Source organism: Balaenoptera musculus, chromosome 1 (assembly GCF_009873245.2).
Source record: "Balaenoptera musculus isolate JJ_BM4_2016_0621 chromosome 1, mBalMus1.pri.v3, whole genome shotgun sequence".
Classification (NCBI taxonomy): domain Eukaryota; kingdom Metazoa; phylum Chordata; class Mammalia; order Artiodactyla; family Balaenopteridae; genus Balaenoptera; species Balaenoptera musculus.
Window position 1 is genome coordinate 111,463,683 of NC_045785.1, and position 24,639 is coordinate 111,488,321.

General features: G+C 48.2%; 1 protein-coding gene across 1 annotated transcript; it reads right to left on the bottom strand.

Annotated features, from left to right (window-relative positions):
• Window positions 1-204: 204 nt before the first annotated feature.
• Window positions 205-1,310, bottom strand: S100A8 (S100 calcium binding protein A8). The gene is made up of 3 exons (XM_036864546.1): window positions 1,176-1,310; window positions 553-715; window positions 205-402 (listed from the first exon to the last, which is right to left on the bottom strand). The coding sequence occupies exons 2-3, from the start codon at window positions 691-693 to the stop codon at window positions 277-279; spliced, it is 267 nt and encodes an 88-aa protein (XP_036720441.1). The 5' UTR covers window positions 694-715; window positions 1,176-1,310; the 3' UTR covers window positions 205-276.
• Window positions 1,311-24,639: the final 23,329 nt, after the last annotated feature.

Consider the following 24,639-nt stretch of genomic DNA (forward strand, 5'->3'; position numbering starts at 1 on the left):
ATGGAACCCATGACTCAGGACCGTGGGGCTGGAAGAGCCTTGGGAATCATTTAGGGAGAACACGGGGAAGAAAGCAGACAGGACTCGTGAGAGATGGGGAGTGGGGGCAACAGAGGTTTGTTTTTCTTCCTTGGGTTTTCCAACCCTCCCTCCAACCCCCAGGACCCTCATTCCACAAGAGAAAAGCAAGAGACCAAGAGAGGCCTGAGGTATCAATTACTTTATTACTCTGAAGGGACAAGTCCAGGGGACCAGCCCCAGGGCTCTATAGCTCTGCTATTTGTGAATGTCTTCATGGGCTGCCAGGCCCACCTTTATCACCAGTGAGAGGAACTCCCGGAAGTTAAGTGCGTCATCCTCATTGACGTCCAACTCTTTGAACCAGGTGTCTGCATCCTTTTTCTGTGAAGATTGGAGAGAAAGAAGCCAGAGTGTAAAGATCTCAGGGAAGCTGAGGCATGGCTGGCTGCACAGGGCAACGCCAGGGACCAGTGACCCGGGGTGTCATCAGAGTCAGGCAGAGAACCCCGACCACACCCAGCCCCTCCTCACCTCCAAAAACTTAGGACACTCCGTCTGTAACAATTTCTTCAAGTCATCCCTATAGATGGAGTGGTAATTCCCTTTCACCAGGGAGTACTTGTGGTAGACGTCAACGAGGCAGTTCATGGCACTCTCCAGGTCCGTCAGCATGGTGCCCAAGGATTTGTCCTACCTGGAAGACAGAGCACACGGGCAACCCTGGCATGGGGATGGTGCCTAAGGGGACACTCTGAAGGCTCATACTCCAAGGGATGGCTCTGTCCTGGATGGCACCATCCAGATAACTAAACCCAGCATAGGCTATGGCTATGATGGGAAGTGGGGGACGATGTGGATGAGGGTGTGGAAGGAAGCAGGGTACACACACACACACAGTTACTGCCAGCTCTCCCCATGCCCCCAGCCGCTGCCCAGGAAGGGCCCAGCTTGGGAATCAAACGTGCCCTCACCCAAAAATACTAGAGCACTCGGCTCCTTCTTCAGCCCCGGCTCACGCTTCTCTTCCGGGAGCCCTGGACTCAGTCCAGACCTCCCCGAGCTTTCTCTCCCCTCCTCAGAGAAGGCTGCTGCACTCCTCAGCCCTCCCCAGGGGAAGCCCAAAGTGTGGGACAGACTGGGGCAGTTCCACTTACCAGGTCTCCCCAAAACAGAGTTGACAAAAGACATGCAGGGCTGAGTGTCGGCTCCCTTTTATAGCAATGAGGCTTGGCCAGCTGCCCAGGGCCTCAGGCCACTCAGAGGCAGCTGCTCCCTTCGAGGATTGCTACAGCCTCTGGTTTCCCAACAAGGTGAATGGGGCAATCACTGCACAGAATGAAAAGTTCTGATGCGGAGCTTGGAGCGGGGTGGGGGGAGCACAGGAAAGGTAGAAGGAGGAAAGCTTTTGCCGGGCAGTGATGCCCAGCAGGAGAAATCAGGAAGACGGCATGGTGAGGACTCCTCTTGTAAGCTGCTAGCAACCCCTGGCTTGGTCAACCAGGATGCCCACTCCTGAGTCCTTCCCACGGTTGCTGTGGCTATTCCTGTGGCTAGTGGCCAGTCTGTGCATCTCTGAAATGGAACTGAAGTTGAGTGCATCATTTTGAGTGCATGAGTATAAGCTCATTCCTCCATAGCTTTCATCACATTCTCAAAAGGGTCCAAAGGCCCCTAAAAGGTTAAGAACACTTTTCATGGCTGCTGGATTTTAGTAATGAAAGGTGGAGTATTTCTACTGTTGTTCTGTGTGTGGCCGGACTTGGTGGGGACGTGTGCTGCTAAGGCCTAAATCAGTTTCTCTGCTGCCATCCCTACCCCTTCACAACGCTCCTGCTCTGTGAAGCTGGGGGTGCACTGTGCCCCAGGAGACGGATGCTGGCTTGGAGTCCCTCAGTATGCATGAGGCACTGAGCCTCTGCATAAACAGCAGGGACCCTTCAACCCTCTCTGGGATGATTGTGTGCCTCTGACCCCAGGAGCCTGGGCTGAAGAGGAACCCGACGATGAGGGGTGGGGGTGGGGGAAGGAGGGCATCTTTGGAGAAGACAGAAGTGCTTCGTGCCCAGGAGGAGAAGAGGAGGTGGCCAATTCCCCCCGGATTTCAGGAGGACCAAGTCCCTCTCCCACCCAACAAAATGCCACTCAGATGAACTGGTTTCCAACACTGAAGATTTGTGGTGCATTTCTCTTGCTACAAAGCCCTTCGGACTCACATAGCCTATTAAGATACTGAGAACATGCCTATCAGGAAGGCGGGGCAGAGCCCACTCAGTCTACACACACAGAAGTCAAGCCCCCAGGAAGGTGAAGTGATTCCTCCAGAGTTTCCCAGTGCAGATGTGTCAGAGCCCAGACCGGATCCCAGAGCATCAGGCTCCCAGAGTGTGATCTGACAAGAACATGACTCTGCTGAGAAAACTCCTCCCCTCTCTCCCTCCTTCATGCATTCAACAAATATTTACCCTGTGCTCCTCCAAGGCCTAGGCCATCACCGCCTCCTAGGGGAAGTAGATAGGATTAGCCTCTCTCTCCTTCATGTTTCTACAGCCCTTTGGGCTCCATTTTGTCATTAACTTTATAGCTGTGTGACCTAGGGCTAATTACTTACCCTCTCTATGCTTTAGTTACATCAATTATTAAGTAGAGATTAAAAATAGAGTCTACCCTCAGCCTACAGAATAGGAGAGAATATTTGCAAATCATATATCTGAGAAGGGATTAATATCCAGAATATGGAAAGCCTACAACTCAACTCCAAAAAAAACAAACAACCCAACTGAAAACTGGGCAAATGTCTGAATAGACATTTCCCCAAAGAAGACATACAAATGACCCATAACCACAGGAAAAGATGCTCCACCACACTAATCATTAGGGAAGGCAAATCAAAACCACAATGAGATACCACCTCACACCCATTAGAATGTCTGCTGTCAACAAAGACAGAAAATAACAAGTGTTGAAAAGGATGTGGAGAAATTGGAACCCTTGTGTACTGCTGGTGGGAATGTAAAATAGTGCAACCACTGTGGAAAATTATGGTGGTTCCTCAAAAAATTAAAAACAGAATTACCATATGATCCAGCAATTCTACTTCTGGGTATATACCCAAAATAATTGAAAGCAGTCTCAAAAAGATATTTGTACACCCATGTTCACAGAAGCATTATTCACAATAGCCAAAATGTGGAAGCAACCCAAGTGTCCATCCACAGATGAATGGATAAATAAGTGTGGTATATACATGCAATGGAATATTATTCAGCCTTTAAAAAGGAAGGAGATCCTGACACATGATACAACATGGGTGAACCTTGAGGACATTAAGCTAAGTGAAATAAGACAGACACAAAAAGACAAATACTGTATAATTCCACTTATATGAGGTACCTGGATTAGTCAAACTCACAGAGACAGAAAGTAGAATGGTGATTGCCAGGGTCTAGGAGGAGGGGGAGGTGGGGAGTTATTGTTTATTGGGTGCAGAGTTTCAGCTGCGAGATGATGAGAGTTCTGGAGATTGGATGCACGACAACGTGAATACACTTAACACAACTGAACCGGACGCTTAGAAATGGTTGCAGTGGTAAATTTTATGTTATTTGTATATTATCACAATTTAAAATATTTTAAAATTCGAAAGCCTTCCACCTAAAAAAAATAAAATCTACCTGATTGTGTTGTTGTGAGGATTAATAATAGATGAAAAATATTTATGATTTGTGGGCTTTATTAATTTGCATTATATTTTAATTAAAGTTTACACACACACAAAAAAAATGTGTGAAGTGCTTAAAGCAGCGCATAGTAAGCAAGCACTGTGTGAGTGTACAACGTGATTACTGCTCTGTAAATGTGCCTGATTCCCCAGCTGGGCTGTGAACCTTCGAGGACCCTGACTGGCTCATCCATCTCTGCCTCCCTGGGACCCAGCACAGTGCCTGGCATATACTATAACAGCAACAACAATCAATAAGAACAAATAATAGCAAAATAATAGCTAGTATTTACTGGGTTCTTACCATACACCAGGAATCATTGCAAGTGCTTTACTTACATCAGTCCATTTAATCCTCACAGTAATCCTATGAGTTATGTTCTATCGTAATTCCCACTTTACAGAAGAGGAAGCTGAGGCCCACAGAGATACAACATTTGTATTGTACAATGTACAATACAATGTATTGTACAACATTTGTTGTGGCACAACATTTGGTACATCAAAGGACTTAGGCGACTTATGACCCACTGTGACAGCATCTACTTTCTGCACCTGCCTGGAATGCCTCTTTGCCAATAAAGTCCTCCTCATCCTTCCTGCCCCAGCCCAGGCACCATCTGCTCTCGTCCACCCCTGACTCTCCTTCCCCCACCCTTATCAACACTGAGTTCATTCTTCTCTCCTCCATGCTACCAAACCCTTCTGCATCACAGCATTTGCCCTGCTATATTAGAGTTCATCTGTTTATTGCCTGTCTTTTCTTTGGGTCTGGGAGCCCCTTTAGAGCAGAAATCACATCACATCCCGGGGCCTGGTGCATACTAGGGGCTCAGTTAATACTTACTGAGGGGATAAGTGAATGCCAAATTGAACACTTGATCTAGCCCTTACCCAATGTGAAAATTCCCTTTATCATACCCAGCCATTTTAAGTGGTTTTTGGAACAAGACAGGATATAGATCCACCAACCAAATGCAGTCTACCTTCCTTGGCTAGTCAACCTCTTGACAGGAAAATAGGGCTGTTTCTGACATCTAATATGACAAGTTTTCAGCCAATGATCAAGCACTTGGTGCATACCTATTATTTGCCAGGCCCCTTCTATATGACCTGGCACAATACCATCTTACCCCAAATAGCGCATCATATTATCAAAGTGTTTTTACATCCACTAACTCTTTTGATAACCCTGTGAAATGGACATCACAGGTACAATTATTCCTACGTGACAGATGAGAAAACTGAGGCACGGGGAGTCACCTAAGGTCCTCTGGGCATACATTCTGCTTTGTGTTGGTGCTTAGGTGCCAAAAAGCACACTTTAGAACAACAGGGTCGCTTTTTCTGAGATTCTATTTCGCGTTTGTTCACTAGCCCGGCATGGAGCTCACACTGACCTCTTTCAAGGGGGGTGATGGTGAGGTTGATGAAGATGATGTTTTTCCCAGACCCTGGACCCCTCGGGAGATGCCTGCCTTGAAGCCACTCCCCTGAGAATGTCCCTGTGGAGACAGCTTTCTTCATCCAGAAAGGAAGGAAAACAAAGCCCCAGGTCCAGCAAGGGAGACATGAGCCATGACCCCCTCCAGCCTCATGCGCTTGTCCGTGGAGCCTGCTGACCAGCGAGGCCGTGAAATGCTGCCCCCAGAGATGCTCCCCCTGGACAGGCAGCCTTGGGGGCCTCCAGGAGGGCAGGACCAGGCTGAGCTGACCTGGCAGAAGAGGGCGTCAGGAATTGGGTAAGCACATGGGGGAAAAGGCAGCTCCTGTAATCAGACTGACAGACGTGGGGCAACCATGGGGAGCGGAACCTAGTCCTGTTTACAAGAAACAGCTCAGTCCCAGCACACACAGTCCCTGGTGAGTCCCAGTACCAGGCTTTTGCCCGCAGCTAAGGAAATGCGGACAGAGCCCGCAGGGTCGGTGGAGAAACCCCCCAGGAAGGGGCAGGAGGACTGGGCTGAGCCGCCCCTTCATGCTCCAAGCCTGTAGAACTCAACACATTTCAGGTGAGACAGGCAGGGAAGACCCACCTGGGTCTGGGGCAAGGGTGTCCTGAGTCACCCGGCCAACTGTCTCCAAGTCTCTGGACGTGACTAAGCGACCTGCAGGAGGCAACACAGACCTGGGTCATGGGATTCCAATCAGCAGGCGCCATCCCTGCGTCACCCCCTCCCTGAGCACGCTCTGTGTGACAATGCCGGGCCCTGCGCGGGACACGGAGATGACAGGACGTGGTGCCTGTCTTGGCGGAGGACACAGACAGTAACACACCTCCATGCAGCAGGACAGGCACCTCCACAGGGGAAGTCCAGACGGAAGCGGGGTTGGGCGGCTGCTGACTTTTAAAAGGCGGGCACTGGGGATTGGCAGGCGTGGACGGGCGTCCATGGCAGGCCTGCTCCCAAGCTCCACTGATCAGGAACAAAGGTCCCTGGCTCGGCCTGCAGGGCACTGCTCCCCATGTTTGGTTCACAGACCCAGCTGGCAAAGGGAACCAAACCAAGTCCCTTAAATGACACCCACAATCATCTGCACAGGGGAGCAACACAGATGATTACCCATTATTCTTCTGAAACTCATCGTTTCTATCACAATGCGCTCAGGACGTGGGTCCTCAGACCATCCTCAGAGAAGAAACCCTCCAGGAAGGACCCAGCAGGGCCTAAAGGCAGAGGAGACCACCACCCCAAGAGATTCTGCATCAGATTCGTGGGCTCCCAGGGAGAGACAAAAACAAACAACGCAGAAACAGGGCAGGGGCAGGTCTCAGCAGGGAGGGATCAGGGCGTCACAAATAGCCCAGAGTCAGAAAAACGCCCGCATGTCTCATCATTTTTTTCTTAGTAAAAACCAGACCAAACCCTCCTCTTCTCCAGGAAGCCTTCCCTGATTGACAGTCACCCACGTCCCACTCATCACTCTTCCCTTTGACAGGCTGCATTGCCGGCTTTGCCCTTGACTCCATCTCTGACTCATAGTGGGAAAAACCCACCTCACAATCTTCCCTCCCAGACTGGCCCGGACCTGCCACCCGATGTCAATTACCAGTGTCACCTTCCCCTCCCTGTCCTGGCCCCTTCCCAGGCCCAGGCTGCTCTGCCTTTGTTGGGACTCTCTTTTGAAGTTGGAAGAACTTCTGCCCTCCTAACTCGTGTTCAGTCCTGTATGTGTGGTGAACGACTGATCAGAACATCTCTGGTGTCACCTTCCCCTCCCCGTCCTCGCCCCTTCCCAGGCCCAGGCTGCTCCACCTTTGTTGGGACTCTCTTTTGAAGTTGAAAGAACTTCTGCCCTCCTAACTCGTGTTCAGTCCTGTATGTGTAGTGAACGACTGATCAGAACATCTCTGGTGTCACCTTCCCCTCCCCGTCCTCGCCCCTTCCCAGGCCCAGGCTGCTCCACCTTTGTTGGGACTCTCTTTTGAAGTTGGAAGAACTTCTGCCCTCCTAACTCGTGTTCAGTCCTGTATGTGTAGTGAACGACTGATCAGAACATCTCTGGTGTCACCTTCCCCTCCCTGTCCTGGCCCCTTCCCAGGCCCAGGCTGCTGCACCTTTGTTGGGACTCTCTTTTGAAGTTGGAAGAACTTCTGCCCTCCTAACTCGTGTTCAGTCCTGTATGTGTAGTGAACGACTGATCAGAACATCTCTGGTGAGCCCCGGCTTCCTTGTCAAGGAGGCAGCTCCCCAGGAGAACAGACTCCTCGCTCTCAGACTGAAAGCTGAGGGCAGGGGCTCTGTCTACCCCCCTCAGACAGGGGCTCCTGGGGGCAGGGGCTGTCTCTCACCCAAAATGGATGATCCTCAAAGTAGGACCAAACCTCCTCTTTCTGGACCCGGAGCAGAGGCCCAGAACCAGGAACTGAACAACATCCAGAAATGTTTACGAGGTTGCTTTATTCTCTTCCTTCACAGCTGTCCTTACCGCAGACACACAAGGCAGAGCTGTACCTTCAGCTGCCCGTAGCCAGGTCGCACCTGCCCCCCAGCCGGCCCCTGTGGGGAGGCTGCCTGTGCTCCCCCTGATAGAGTCTGTGGTGGGCGCTGCGCTGGGCGCACAGCTGCCGGTGCTACTGCGGGTGGCAGTCCTTCACCAGCTTGCCCAAGCGGTAGAGGGCCTCCTCAAAGCAGATCTGCTTGTCCTTGCTCTTGTCTGCCACCCGGAACAACTCCGTGATGGAGTATGGCTCCTTCTGGCCCTGAGGGGTGGGCAGAGGGTCAAGCACGCCCCCAGGCATCGCCCCGCAGCAATAGCCAGGCCACCCCCCCCCCCCACCCGCTGCCTGCCGGTGGGAGGGCGGGGTGGGGGACTGTGGCCTGGCCCTGCCTGGAAGGGGCTTGCAGGACGCAGATCCTCACTCACACAGTCAGTGGCCAGGACAGCCTATGCAGCAGAATCCAGCCAAAGAGGCAGTGGCATGGTGGGCACCTCAGCTAACTGGACCTGGGGCTGCGTGGCAGACAGAGGGTGCAGGCAGGGCTCCATTTGCTGACTGACTGCACAGCCCACAACACAATCCACATTCGTCCACCATCGGAGGCTGTTTAAGCCCCTCTCCCCTGCAGGGACAGCCCAGCCCAGGGGCTTCGGGGTGGAGAGCTGTGCCTAGCTCCTCCACACTGGGAGCTCCCAGGGCAGAGCCCACCGCCCCCACGTTTCTGCGTCTCCAGCACTGCTGCAGGGCCAGCACCAGCTGGGGTCACATGTCTGCATGCCGTGGCACCGGCCCAGGAACTGTTTATGACACTGGGCCCATGTCACCTATGGGAGGGGCAGATCAAGGGAAAGGCCAGAGCCATGGGCCCCGGAGCTGGCCAAGATGTCCCAGAGGAGGTGGCCCTCAGGGCTGAGAACTGGGGATGGTGTAGGGAGGAAAGGAGCATCTGAAGTGGAAGGGACAGCAGGGAGAAAGTCAGGGGTCAGAGGGCAGGTGAGGACAAGTTGGCGCACTGGGCAGTGTGGATGAAGCAGGTTTCAGCAGGATTTGGCTGACAGGCATGGGGAAGCCGGCGTGAAGTTCTCAGAAAGCTTCCGGGAAGGACGTCGCTGCAGCCGTAAGCAGCTGTGGGCCTGGGGGCGACCCTCATCCTCATGGCAGGTCTCCCCCTCCAGCTCCCCCACTGCCCCACCATCTACTTCTTATAATCTTATCTCCTCTGCAAAGCTGGTTGACCCGGGAAACTGGAGGCCTACGGCTTTGGGCAGGCTCACCCCGGCTTCCCTCATCTCAGCCCCCTGCCCAGGCTGCTATGTCTGCCCTGTGAGCCCCCGAGTGCAGGGTCTGAGGGTCCTTGCCCAGCCCCACGACATAAGCAACTGGCCCTGGAAAGAAAAAAGTCTCCCTAGAAACAAGGACTAAAAAGTCACCCTAGCCCCCGCCTTAGTGATCCTCGTGGCTACACTCCAATAAACTGAGGGCAAGTCATTCTCCTCTGACGTGTCCCAAAGGCAGTCAGGGGACACAAGAAGTGACCAGAGGAGGTGCCCCTCCTGGAATGCAGGGCCTTGAGTCGGGCACGACCTGAAGTCCTCTAGACATAACAGTCCAGAGACCCCGCCGGGGCTGGGCACCAAGGGCCGAGGGCAGCGCCCCACAGACACTCCTGCCGGCCTTGCAGTCCCCAAGGAGCCCAGTAATCATGGGGCTGGGCCTGATGACAGAGGAGATGCACCGGCCTGCAGAGGGTGATTGAGCCCAGCCTGGGTTTCGGGGGGGGGGGGGGGGGTAGTGGCTTGTGCAGACCCCAGGAGAAGGGGCTGGGGTTCAAAGGGCAGTCCTGGGGCCAGGCGCTGATTGAACTGGCCTGTGGGCAGAGGGAAGATTTAGGACCCGTTCTCGCCAGAAGCAGGTCAGGCAGAAGAATAAACAGGTTTGGGGTTAGGACTAAGTTTCAGGCAGGAAATTTCAGGACAGGGAAGGACAGAAAATAAGGCTGGGCTGGGCCATGTTCCCCCCACCACAGATCCTGCCCTCCACCCTCCCTCAAGGCCCCTCCCCTAGGTGAAAATGCTCTTGGGAGACAGCTGTACCTGCACTCTCACCACTCACTTCCACCCCCACAACCAACCCCATACTTCATCTCCACCCGACCTCAGACCCCACACACTGTGGTCCCCACGAAGCGGGGCACGTTGTCCACGAGTAGGGCCTTCAACTCCTCCAGGGACAGGGTCTCCAAGTCCCCCTCCCGGGCCGCATACTGGTGGTAGCAGTGGATGATTTGGAAGAGGGATTCTTCCACTGGCGTGTCTGTCATGGTGGCTGGGCCTGGGCCCAGGACAGGGGCAGCTCTGGAGATGCAGGGGGCGAGCAGCAGGGGACAGTGGAGAATCTGGGGGAGAGCACAGCACAGCAGGCCACACTGAGGCCAGGCCACAGCAGGTGGGCACTTCCTCCAAGAATCCTCTGCCCAACCTGTCTCAGGCCCCCTCCCTGCCCTCCATCTGACCCCTTGCAAACCTAGCTCAGAGTCCCCGCCCTGCAGGAAACTTTGCCGTGAACTCTTAGGACAGGGCTCTGTCCCTTCCCTGAGACGGGAGCCTTGCAGGGGACAGGAGCTGTGTTCTCCACGCCCCAACCCTGCCCTCGGCTTAGGAGTCCCCGAAATCAAGAATGAGAAAAAACTAGACTCTTCGAAGCAAGATGGTGTTTTCCAATGGAAATATTTTTAAACCCCTTGAGAAGGCCAGATCCCCACTACCATAGACTATTTTGTACCACAAACAGAATATTGAAATAATTACACCACCCCAAAGCCCAGGCCTGCTCAAATATCATTTTCCTTTCTTGGTTGAATACAGACTGCACAGGGATCCCCATCTTTCTCCTACCCCTGCCCTGACCCTCTCTGAAGGAGTCTGCGTGCCATCTGCATGGCCCCGTGGCCTCCCATAGCTTCTGTGTGCTGAGGCTGTTCAGTGCCCAAGTGGCGGGGGCAGGCAGGGGCGCCGCAGCCTCTCCCATCCCCCTGCAGCCCCATCCCGGTGCTCTGCACAGGTGAGGGACAGATGCCCTCAACCGCCCGCTCCCCACTTCTTTCGGAGATGAGATCCCTGTTTTCGGGAGGCAGGGCTGTCCTGTCGGGTCAGCTGTCCTCCTTGGATTCTGGGCAGATAAGACTCAGCACAACTGGTCCCAACTCTTACAGAGCCAGCCAGGCACTGGGAGAAGCCCCTTATACACAGCATCCCATGTAATCCTCACAATGACCTTGTAAGGGAGACATCATTCCCTCATTTTCCTGAGGAGGAAATGAAATTCAGAGAGGTTAAGTAAATTTCCCAAAATCACACAAATGACCACCTGCAGCTAGATTCAATCAATGCCTTTGGGAACAACCCCAAAGACTTATAATTTTGGGCCCTTAACCCCTTCGGGGCCACAGTTATGCTGTTGGGACATCCATCTACACGGCACACATCCTCCAGAATGGGTAAGCAGCCCCCCTCTGCTTTCCTGGACCTGTGCAGACCCAACACAGCCCAGCCCACCCCTACAGCTCTCTTGGACGGGGTGCTGACCTCAATCACTGCTGGGCTGAGGCTGCTGTGAATCCACCGTCCCGATCTGTGTTTTATCCTAGAGATTCCCCTGTGCTCAGGCAGGAGGCAGTTGTGGGAGCACAGGCTCCGCCGCCCAGTCCCGCATCCTGCCCATCCATGGTGCCTCCAATTATGGCAGCCAGTGCTGTGATTCTTCGCAGGTTCCTAGCAGCATGACTGAGTCTTAATTGCATCCCTGAGATGCCATCACGTGACACTTGCCTCCCACAATTAACTCAGCCAGTTTCAGGGACCCACCTGCCCTTAGCGCCTGGTCTGAAACATCTCAGAACCACAGAAGATCATGTTATCCATCTTCCTGCCTCAGAGTTCATCATCCCAGCTCCAGGGCTTGGGTGGGGTCAGACACACAACTTAAATACATCTTCCTGGGATGTCCTCCCCCAATTAACGAACCCCCAGACTCCACAGTCGTGAAGCACATTCACTCATCCAACAAATATTTCTCGAGCACCCGGCCCTTTCTAGGCAATAAGAGTAAGACATGGGGCCGGCTCACAGGATGGGGATGCGTGGAGGGGACAGAGTCACACACCGGCAAGAAGCACTGTGAACATCACTAATTTAGTGGCATGAACAGGGTACCCTGGGCACCCAAGGAGCACCTTCTGCCTGGAAAGGTGAGGAAGATTTCCTTAGGGTGATGCTATTTGTGATGGCACTTGAAAATTTGGTTGCAAGGAGGCGCATGGAGGACCAGGCACTCCAGACAGAGGAAACAGCATGGACAAAGGCTCAGGGGCATGAGAGAGAGTGGCCTGCTTAGGGGATGAAGCCCACAGGGTACATCATGACAAGCTGGAAGAAACAGGGCTGGAGAGGTGGGATGGAGACAAAATGTGAAGGGCCCTGTGTGCCAAACTAGAGCTGCAACTTTATCCTGCGCATAGAAAGTAGCTGATAGAGGATTTTTAAATGGGTTGAGTGATGGGTGAGAGGTGAGAGAGAAGTAGTAGGAATACCTTTACTATAAGGAAATAACCAACTGCAAAGTGGAAGTGATCTGCTCAAAGAGGGCCCAGATGTGTAGGCTTGGCCTCCATACAGGTGCCATCTGGGTGACAGGTCCTTGAGCGACAGATGAACTGCCTTCCCCCATCTCAAGCCCTCTCTCAGCCACCCTCTTCTACCGCCATCTCACCCATGCATCTCCCCTGGGAGGAGCCACGCAGGCTGATGAGTAAACCTCCCAGAAGGGGGCGCCAAAGGACAGGTAATTGAAGCAGAGATTAAGTCGCCGCATCCCTGAAGGTTTGAGGGAAAAATAGGTAAACACTGAAGGCAAAACATTTTCCAGGGTGATCCTTCATTCATCTACCCAACATAATGATTTCTTCAGCAAAAAAGTGGTTCATCAGTACACTTTTATGTTTTGAAAATAAAAACAGGGCTCAAATTGCTAAATGGTAAAACAATTTGGCAATGCCAAGCTGCAGTTGCAGAGAATGTTATTGAATACGTTTGATTCAGCCATCATTCCCCTGGGAATTTATTCCAGGAAAGTAATTAAACAGACATTTAAAAGCAATAAATAGGGATTTCCCTGGTGACACAGTGGTTAAGGATCCGCCTGCCAATGAAGGGGACACGGGTTCGATCCCTGGTCCAGGAAGATCCCACATACCACGGAGCAACTAAGCCCGTGTGCCACAACTACTGAGCCTGCGCTCTAGAGCCCAGGAGCCACAACTACGGAAGCCCACGCGCCTAGAGCGTGTGCTCCGCAACATGAGACGCCACCGCGATGAGAATCCCAGGCACTGCAACAGAGTAGCCCCCGCTTGCCGCAACTAGAGAAAGCTCACGCACAGCAACGAAGACCCAACACCGCCAAAAAAATAAAAATAATAATTTTTTAAAAAGCAATAAATAGGAAAATGTTCACAACTACAATCTCTATAGCCAAGGGACAAAATAGAAATAAAAACCTTGAAAACAACAAATTAACAAATTTCATATGGCAATACATCCTTGGACAATCTCTGCATGATAATTTGTCACTCAAAAGGAGCTCCGTTTTTGGCCCATAGCTTGAAGGGGGGTGGGAGGTCATAGTGCACCCCTCTTCACCCTGCCTTTGTTCAATCTGGGAAAAAATTACTCTCCATACCATCCCAGTACATAATGATGACCTCCTTCCACAACTGTGATGTAACTACTGTTTTCAATTATTGTTATGCTGTGGACATGTTCTCACACTATTAATCAATGTGAGCCTGATTTTTAATAACTGCATAGTGATCATTTGTTTGCATGTATCTAAATTTGTTTTATTAATCCATTATTGGTAGACATTTAAATTACTTTAAGTCTGTACATTTTAATCAACTCTTCCTTAATGTTGATGTTTCTTCAGAATTTTGCCCTGTGTTCTAGGTGCTGGGAGAAGGGGAACAGAAATGAATTGATATCCCCCTTCCCCTGCCAGAGCCACCACCCACCTCTCATTACCACAAGCAAATGCCTGAACCAAGCCGACCCCCACACACCCACACCTGGACAAGGGCATCACCGCTGCAGTGAGAGCTCCCATATACCAAACCCAAGAGGGATCCCCCCAGCCATGACTTCCTTCCGCGGGAGAAAAGGAGTAACCCAGCAGCCTTCCCCATCCTAACATGAAAGTCAATAGACACCTTTACAGTGTTACATTAGACTGTATGTGTCCAGATATTTACCTTTACCTGGGAGATTTATGCTTTCACATTGCTGTTTAGTGAGTTTTCATTTCAATTTGAAGAACTCTCTTAAGCATTTCTTGTGAGGCAGGTCTAGTGATGACAAAATCCCTCAGTTTTGTTTGTCTGGTAAAAGAAAAAAGAAAAGGCCAGGATCTAATCTTTTTATGGGAGAATTCTACCAAACATTCAAAAAAGAATACCACTGCTTCTTAAACTCTTTCAAAAAATAGAAGAAGGAGGAACATTTCCAAACTCAGTTCTTGAGTCCAGCATCACCCTGATACCAAAACCAGACAAAAATTATACAAGGAAATAAACTACAGGCCAATACCCCTGATGAACATAGATGCAAAAATCCTAAATAAAATCCTAGCAAACTGAATTCAACAGTACATTAAAAGGATCATGCACCATAACTAAATGGGGTTTATCTCAGGGATGTGAGGATGGTTCATATGCAAATCAATCAAGGTGATATAACACATTAACAAAATTAAAGGAAAAAAACACATGATTATCTCAATAAATGCAGAAAAGGCATTTTACAAAGTTCAACACCCATTTATGATTAAAACTCTCAACAAAATAGGTACAGAAGCACCTTATCTCAACACAATAATGGCCATATATGAGAAGCCCACAGTAACTTCATAGTTCATGGGGAAAAAAACCTGAAAGCTTTCCCTCTAAGATGTTGGCATAAGGCAAGGATGCCTACTCTTGCCACTTCTTATCAACATAATAATGGAAGTTCTAGCTACAGAAATTAGACAAGAAAAAGAAGTAAAAGGCATCCAAACAGGAAAAGAAGAAATAAAAGTATCTCTGTTTGCAGATGACATGATTATATACATAGAAAACCCTAAAGACTAAATGAAAACAACAAAAATCCTGTTATAAATACAAAACCAATTCAGTAAAGTTGCAGGATACAAAGTAAACCTATGAAATCAATTGTGTTTCTATACACAAACAACAAACTATCCAAAAGGGAAATTAAGAAAACAATCTCATTCACAACAACAACGAAAAGAATAAAACACTTAGGAAATAACAAGACAGGTGAAAGACTTGTACTCTGAAAAATTATAAAAACATTTATGAAGGAAATTTTAAAAGACACAGACAAAGGGAAAGACATCCTATGTTCATGGATTGGAAGAATTATATTGTTAAAATGTCCATACTACCCAAAATGATCTACAGATTCAATGCAATCCTTATCAAAATCCCAGTGGCATTATTTATAGAAATAGGAAAACAATTCTAAAATTTGTATGCAACTGCAAAATACCCTGATAGCCAAAGCAATCTTGAGCAATACGAACAAAGCTAAAGACTTCACATTTTATGATTTCAAAATTCATTACAAAACTACAGTAATCAAAAAACTACAGTAATCAAAACAGTGTGGTACTGGCATAAGAACAGACATATAGACCAATGGAACAGAATAGAGAGCCCAGAAATAAATCCACACCTTAAGGTCAACTGATCTTCAACAAAGGTGCCAAGAACACAAAATGAGGAAAAGTCAGCCTCTTCAATAAATGGTGCTGGGAGGGCTTCCCTGGTGGTGCAGTGCTTAAGAATCCGCCTGCCAATGCAGGGGACACGGGTTCGAGCCCTGGTCCGGGAAGATCCCACATGCCACAGAGCAACTAAGCCCGTGCGCCGTGACTACTGAGCCTGCACTCTAGAGCCCGCAAGCCACAACTACTGAAGCCCGCATGCCTAGAGCCTGTGCTCTTCAACAAGAGAAGCCACCGCAATGAAAAGCCCGCGCACCGCAATGAAGAGTAACCCCCGCTCACCACAACTAGAGAAAGCCCGTGCACAGCAACGAAGACCCAACACAGCCAAAAATAAATTAATTAAATAAATAAATTTTTTTAAAAATAAAATAAATGGTACTGGGAAAACTGAATATCCACATGCAGGAGAAGGAAATAGAACCCTGATCTCATGATATACAAAAATCAACTAAAAAAGGATTAAAGACTTAAATATAAGTCCTGAAACTGTGAAACTCCTAAAAGAAAACATAGGGGAAAAGCTTCTTGATATTGGTCTGGGCAATAATTTTTTTTAAATGGACAGATCATGGAAAATAATGGAGGTGTCCTCAAAAACTCAAAAACTTAAAAATAGAATTACTTTATGATCCAGCAATCCTACTTCTGGATATACATTCAAAGGAAATGAAACCAGGATCTCGAAGAGATGTCTGCATTCCTGTGTTCATTTCAGCATTATTCATGTAACCAAGATCTGGAAAAAACCTAAATGTCTATAGACGAATGAACGGATAAAGAAAATGTGATATGTGTATATAGTGGAACATTATTCAGCCATCAAAAAAGAAAAAGATCCTGCCACTTTCAGCAACATGGGTGAGCCTGGAGAACATTATGCTAAATGACATAAACCAGACACAGAAAGACAAATCCTGCATGATCACACTATGTATGAATCTAAAAGGGCTGAACTCATAGAAACAGGGTAGAAAGGTGGTTACCAGGGGATGGGGGGAGAGGGAAATGGGAAGATGCTGGTCAAGGGATGCAAAGTTTCAGTAAAGCGAAACGAATAAATGCTAAAGAGCTAATGTACAGCAATGTGGCTATAGTTAACAATACTTTATTGTATACTTGAAATTTGCCAAGAAGGTAGATGATAAGTGTTCACACTGCTGGAAAAAATAAATATATATATGTGTGTGTATAAATAAATATACATATATATACATATATTTCAGGGTGATTAATATGTTAATTAGCTTGCTTGCAGTGATTATTTTACAATGTATTGTGTATATCAAATCATCAAATTGCACACCTTAAATATATATCATTTTGGTCAAATATTCCTCAATAAAAAATAAATAAATTGTTTAACATTCTGCCTTCTAGAAGCTCATAGTCTGGAGGTAGAGACAGACCCCTAGACAAACCTTCAAGGTAGTGTACTTAGAAAAGAACCACAAGCTTGGTGCCAAACACGCATCCCTACCACCACTGCCAGGACACAATCCCAACCTTCACAAACATCCCAGCCTTCAACATCTTTCCAATTGTGAAGACCAGCCATTGAAAGCGACACCATGTGGCAGCCAGCAGTCACTGCAGCAAAGGACTCTCTCTGGTTAACTTGAGAAAGAAGATTCACTCCCATTGGCCTTGAAGCCCCCAGGGTTCAGACAACTCAAGGATAGGTAAAGACCTCAAGAGAGTAATATTAGATTTCTGGTTGGGTGGAGAGGGGAATTCAAACAATTACTTTTAAAAGTAAAGAATGGGACTTCCCTGGTGGCACAGTGGTTAAGACTCCACGCTCCCAAGGCAGGGGGCCAGAGTTCGATCCCTGGTCAGGGAACTAGATCCCACATGCATGCTGCACCTAAGAGTTTGCATGCTGCAACTAAGGAGCCCGCCTGCTGCAACTAAGATGGGGCCCAAATAAATAAATAAATAAAATTTTTTTTTGTAAAAAAGTAAAGAATTATGGCCACTTTGGTACACAAGATGATGAATCAGATTATACTGGTTAAATATCGAGGCTCCATTTGGGATTTTTGCCAGTTCTCATTATGCCTACTTTCTATTTTACAGGCCAATTTTGTCTTTATGATTAGAGCAAACTGATATCATAGTCAATGACTTCACCGGTATCTGAAACATGGGATGGCCTATGCTTGAAGGGGGATTACTAGATACTTTAGAATCCTTAGGGGGGAATGTTTAGGATGAAAGAGAACAGAAGTGTGATATTATTACATTTTCTGAGCAACTTAATTTCTTTACCATGTAGAAAATAAGAAGAGTATCAGAGTATGGGGAGTGCCTTCTGTAAGATCGAGAGATCTCTGGAGACTGAGAAAATAACTAAAAGTATAAAAATAACTTTAGAAGTGCTTCTTCTGTACTGAGTACTTCCCCATGGACTTTGCATATATCCATTCATCTCATCTTATAACAGTTGCTGATCAGGAACCCAAGGAACAACAAGGTAAAGGAACGTGCTCAAGGTGACTCAGCTAGTAAATGCAGAGGCATAATTCAAACCTGGCTCCACGTCTGACTCCACGGAGCCTGTTCTTTTTTTTAAAAAAAACAGCTTTATTGATATATCATTGACATATAAAAATTGTATATATTTAAGTTATACAACTTGATGTTTTGATATACATATACATATACATTGTGAAGTGATCACCACAATCAAGCAACACCTCACATAGTTACCATTGTGTGTGTGTATGTGTTGAGCAGACTTAAGATTGGTCCTCTTAGTAGACTACAAGTATACAGTACAGTATTGTTTTGGGGTTTTTTTTAATTATTTATTTATTTATTTGGTTGCACCAAGTCTTCATTGCAGCAGGCAGGCTCCTTAGTTGCAGCTCACAGGCTCCTTAGTTGTGGCATGCAAACTCTTACCTGCAGCATGCATGAGGGATCTAGTTCCCTGAACAGGGATTGAACATGGGTCCCCTGCATTGGGAGGCCCCCTGTGCCACCAGGAATGTCCCTACAGTACAGTATTGTTAACTATTATCACCATGTTGTACATTAACTACTATATTACCTTGCCTCTAAATAACAGTAGATCCAGCCAGGGGAAGAGTCCTGCCGTTAGAGAAGAGAGCTAATACAAAGCACACTCAGATGGGAGCCAGCCTGATGTGTTCAAGGGACAAAAAGAAGAACCAGAAGGATGTAAAAGAAAAGCAGAGAGAGAGATGGGAGGTAAGGTCTGAGAGGTGGGCAGAGGCCAGACCAAGAAGGACTTTGCAAATTGGGAGTTTACTCGAAATGGGATAGGAAGCCACAGAAGGATATGCCATGTTCATGGACTAGAAAACTCTGCTATTGTAAAGCTCTCAGTTCTCCCAAAAGTGATCTATAGATTCAGGGCAATCTCTATCAAAACTCTAGCCAGAATTTTTGTACAAATTGACAAGCTTATTTTAAGAAAAAAATGCATAGAATTGCAAAAGGCTAAGAATAGCCAAAGCAATTATGAAAATGAAGAGTTGGAGGATTTATAATACAAGACGTTAATTAAGGTTTATTATAGTAGCTAACATAACTAAGACACTGTGGAACTGGTTCAAGGATAGTCAAATAGACCAAGAGAACTGTAAAAAGTTAATAAACAGAAACCTCGAATAGAGTTGGGAGACCAGCAGGGGGCGCTCTCACACTGAGACAATAGCAGAATCCAGCAGGAAGACTCTTCTTTCCTGTCAAGGACTTGGTCAATGGAAAGACCTGGTGTCTTTGTTTGCTATAGCCCTCCCAACTTCTTTTTCTTCCCTATAAAAGTATTCTTCTTCCCTTGTTGTCAGGGACTCGCACGTGGCTCTCCATGGTTGCAGACTGAACTGCAATTCTCTACTGATCCCAAATAAACCCATCTTTGCTGGAGAAATATCTGGCGGTCTATTTGTTTCAAGTCAACAGAAATGAATGGAGAACTGAGATAAAGACATATTCATACAGTATACTTGTTCTATGACAGAAGCAACACTGCTGAGCAGTAGGAAAAGGAGAAGTTTTTCAACACACTGTACTGGATCAACTGGATATTCACGTGAAAAAAAATGAAACTTGACCTCACAAGTAGACAAAAATCAATTCCAAATGGAACGTAGGTCTAAATGTGAAAAGTAAAGGAATAAAGCTCCTGTAACATAAGAAAATATCAAGACCTCGGTCTAGGTAGGCAAAGATTTCTTAAACAAGACAAAAGGAACACTAATCCATTTTGCAACAGAAAGAGGATGGCAAGTGGGGCTCAGGAGCAGCTAGGCAGGTGTCCAACCCCAGGGTCCCTAAGTGAGCCCAGGTTCTCCAAGGGCCACACCCATGCCCCCAGGGTCTCCCCGCTCTGGGGGGGTCTCTCCCTGCTCCAGATCCAACCATACCACTGGTAAAGATAACCAGGTAGTCAAGAAAATGGTCTTTCTTCAGACTTTTCCTCTCTGACCGATTTGGGCTTCTCTTCGATGCATCTGTGAAATAGGGTGACCAGGTCCCTGGTGGCCTCCTCAGACACATTGCCACTCATTTTTGCTGTCAACAGGCTGTGACTGACAAAGCAACAACATAGGTGTATTTTCCAAACTGAGAGTCTGTAGGAAAGAAGAATGAGAGATGAGGGCTGTGGAGGGGATGAAAATGGAGCCAAAAAGAAAAACTATGGCCTTGCTTTTCCTTTGATCCAGATGACTTGGTAGGAAGCTCCCTAAGTAGGAGCAGGGGGTGGGGTGAGGGGTGAGGGCTTAGACTGTGAGCCCAGGAGAAGATGCCGTGGAAGAGAAGGGGTCAGGGGTGGGGAGATGGGGCTGAGCTGTGGGGTTAGGAATCGCAGGTTCTGCTTATGGAGTGCAGGGGACACGGGGCTGAGGAGAGGTCATAGAGACAAGAACAACACCCCCGGGGGCCAGAACCTGCCAATCAGTACCCACCTTCCTCTACTACCACCCCACCTTGGCATCCCTTCACCCACTAACCCAGGGCACTCAAGGCTGGGGTCCTCAAGGAATGATCCAAGTTCTGGTCAGAACAGAACCAGGATCCTGGGGGACCTCACCTGCCCACTCAGGGACTTATATCAAGGGAAGGGTCACGTCTATAATGAAAGGGACAGGCTTTCATATCAGGGACCTGACCTACCCAGACCTCCATATGACAAAGTCACTGAAGGGCACTGGTTTTAAGAGAAAGTGAGTGGAGGCAGAGACATCTTCTGTACACTCCTATCCCTGTACACAAAGCCTCAAGATGGAAGAGAGAGAAAGAATGATTCATTAGAGAGCAAAGTTTCCAGTTGCTGCAGAAGCATTTGCATCTGGATTCTGTCAGTAGATGAGCTAAAAGCAAAAGGACCTTGGCAGAGAATTTTATAATCAGCCTAAAGGACAAACACCTAAACGACAAGAGAGCTGGCCTTTGGTTTGGGGCTTAAATCAAAAGACAGAATCAATCAGTTTTTACTCTATCCCATGTCTCCCCATCCCTGTCCCCCAGAGTGAATGATTCAGAGGTCTATGCTCATTGGAGCTGAGAGATAATAGAAAGTCCATATTGGCCTCTTCCCCCAGTTTCTGGCACAGAGTTCCTGAAACCCTTGCACTAGAAGCATCTTTTGTTCTAATACTTGGTCTTTGACCCTGGTTCCTGACACAGGGCTCTTGAAACCCTTGTAATTTCCTGGGTGATAGGAGTGTCTTTTGCTTTAACGAGGCAACTCGGGGCGGGCTCCTGGTTGAGGGCTGGTCACCAGAAATACCAAGCCATAATTAGAAGCTTGGAATTTTCAGTCCTGCCCCTCATTCTCTTGAGAAGGGACAAGGGTTGAAAATGGAGTTAATGATCCATCATCCTAAATGATGAAGTCTCCATAAAATCCCAGAAGTATAGGGTTCAGAGGGCTTCCAGGAGGTACGGGAGAGTGGTACACCCAGAGGGGGCATGGGAGCTCCACTTCTCTTCCTACATACCTTGCCCTGTGCATCTCCTCCATCTGGATGTTCATCTGTATCCTTTATTGTATTCTTCAATGAACTGGTAACTGCAAGTAAATGTTTCCCTGAGTTCTCTGAGCCACTATAGCAAATTAATCGAATCCAAAGTGTGGGAGAAGGCATGGGAACCTCCGATTTTTAGCCAAGTCGGACAGAAGTTGTGGGTAACCAGGAGACCTACTTGCGATTGGCATCTGAATGGGGGGGGGGGCAGTCTTGTGGGACTGAGCCCTTAACCTGTGGGATCTGACTCTATCTCCAGGTAGATAGTGTCAGAATTGAGTTAAATTATAGGACACCCAGCTGGTGTTGCAGAGAATTGCCTGTTGGTGGGCTGGGGGGTTGGGAGCAGGGAGGTGGGAAACCCACACACTTGGTGACCAGAAGCGTCGGAGGTGAAATTTTTTTGTCTGAGAGTAAAGGAGACACACAGGAAAGAAACTCACAGTAGCGAAGAAGTGGGTTTTTCCCTACTCAGGAGGGAGTACTGTGCGTTTTACCAATCTAGGCTCGCCTGAGGAGGATGAGATGAATGGTCAGAAAGATGGCTGTCCACAACTGATGATGCAATGGCGACGTCTCACTCAGAGGCGTTCACCCCCTCCCGCGGAGCCACCCGACTCATCCCCGGGATTTGTTAATTACCCATATCTGTGGGCCCCAGGGCTAGGTTTACTCAACACCACAGTCAGCCCAGAAATACCTAAACCAGCTGAACAGAAGAGCCTTCTAAGTGACCACCTGCACTCGCTAGCCTGTGACCCAGCCCAGCGAGAGGGGACTTCCCTCTCAATGCACAGGACCCTTGAGCTGTGATGGAAACCAGCACTAGTGAGGGGCAGAGGATAGAGGTCCCTTTATTTAAAAGATACAACAGCTTTATTTAATTCACATACCACATAATTTACCCATTTAAAGGGTACAATCATTTTTAGAATATTCACAGAGTCGTGCAACTATCACCACAATTAATTTCAAACATTTCCGTCACTCACAAAGAACCCCTTACCAATTAGCAACCATCCTTATTTCCCCCAACCCTCCTCCTTTAACCTTAGGCAACAACTAATCTACTTTCTGTCTTCATAGGTTTACCTACTCTGAACATTCCATATAGATGGAATCCTACAGTATGTGGTCTTTTGTGGCTGCCTTCTTTCACTTGGCATGATATTGGTGATAATTAGACATTAACGATGCTTTTCTCTATTAATTTTCACTTTCCCATTCTTTGAAAATCATACAATGCCTCTTCTTGTTTTGATTTTTGGTTGGACTTGGATTGAAATGCTTCTTTGATATTGTAGCAGAGATAAATATTTTTATTCTCCAATTTATATTATCGTTTTCCTTAAACATCAAGAATAATGAATAAAACACATTTTGACTTTAAAATAAAAATAAATAAAATTTAAATGTGATAAAAATAAATAAAATTTTCCTGCTTCTATTTTCATTAACAACTGCATCCCCAAAACATGATTTTATGCAAAGCTCTGTGGTAGGCATTGGGGAAAGAATAGAATACAAATAAATAAGAAAATCCCTCAGTCCTTCAGAAGCTTTCATTGAAGACCAGAAGGCACGCACCTGCAAAAAAAAAAAAAAAAGGTGCAAGATTGATGCCCCATGTGGCAACAAGCAAAGACAGCCCAGCAGCCCTGGAGAAACCTCATGTGACAACTATGTGTGACAAGTGCTCAGTGGCACCACCAAGTGGAAGCTAGAGAAACAGAAAATCAAATCTCCAGGCTTAGGGCAGGAGTCTCCCACTGGGCCTATGACTGGGACCGCCAGGAGAGGAACACTGCTGCCTGGAACCAGACTCCCAGGGAGCCTTCCTGGCATGCCCCCACCACTTCCTCCCACTTACCAGCTTCAGCCTAGATGCACCAGACTTAGCTTGATGAGATTGGGTGAGAGATCAGGAGTAATCTTTGCAAGTTTGAGTGGATTCTCCACAATGTCTCAAATTTGAACAGAGGAGTGCCTAGGGAACTCCTGGGTCACCTCTCAAAACTGCCACTGTATGTGGCCTCAGAGAAATCAATTCCTTTGGTTATAAAGGTCACAGAATTAATACCAGTAAATCCTCCCTACAAACCCATTGCAGACAGGATCTGGAAAGCTTTCCAGGAAGGGACAACAGGCTCTGGGCTGCATTTGAGTCTTCCCACCCTCCAGGGTGATAGCTGAGAGGCAGAATTGTGTCCTAATACCCTCCACTGAGTACCCACCCGCCACTCCCTCACCTCCTGGCACTCCCCTAGCTGCTGCTGGAAGCCTGGGGTGCCTGGCCAGCACAGCCCTGCGTGACCACAGACACAGCAATCCCTAGCTCTGATCATCGACTCACTGCCGCCTGCCCACTGTGTGTCAGCTGCTGGCAGTGCTCCAAGGCCTACTCAAAGGATGCCCCCCAACCACTCTTTCCCTGATTCCCCCACCTGAAAAGTCATTTCACCCTCCTCAGAATTCCCACACGCTTCCCCCGAACCTCTCTGACGATACCTCATTTGCTAGTTCAGCCAGTGTCCATGGAGTTCTCACCCAGCACTGGGCACTGGGGCCAGTGTGAGTGAGACGTGGTCCAGATCTCAGTGAGCACAGCCAGGGGACAGCACGGGAAACGAACCAACATGCACAAGGACATGGGGACTGTGGCCCTGCCTGGAGGTGTCACACAGGAAGTGACCTCTGAACTGCAGGAGGGCTGGGGTCTGTGTGCCACGGCCTTCCACCCTCTCCACTGCTACCGCCACCTGGCCTGGGTGCCCCCGCACCCCGGGTCGACTGGGTTACTGGCATGCCCCCCAGAGTCGGAGCGATGCTCAAGAACCGTCCACACCTGCAACATCTCTCTCTCCTCCCCACGTGCACATCCAGATCAGAGTCGGCTCTCAAAACGTAAATTATATATAAATATAAACAATATAATAAACAAACTACAAAAAGAACAAGTTGTTCCCTGTTTTCTTCCGCCACCAAATTGGGATCTCCTAGAAAGCCGGGACTGTGGCGCCTCTTTGGAGAAGCCCTCAAGAGGTCCCAGGATGGGGAAGACATCGACCACCAGTCTGGGTCTCCACCCCCCTTCTGTGAGCTATCCTATTGTCAGC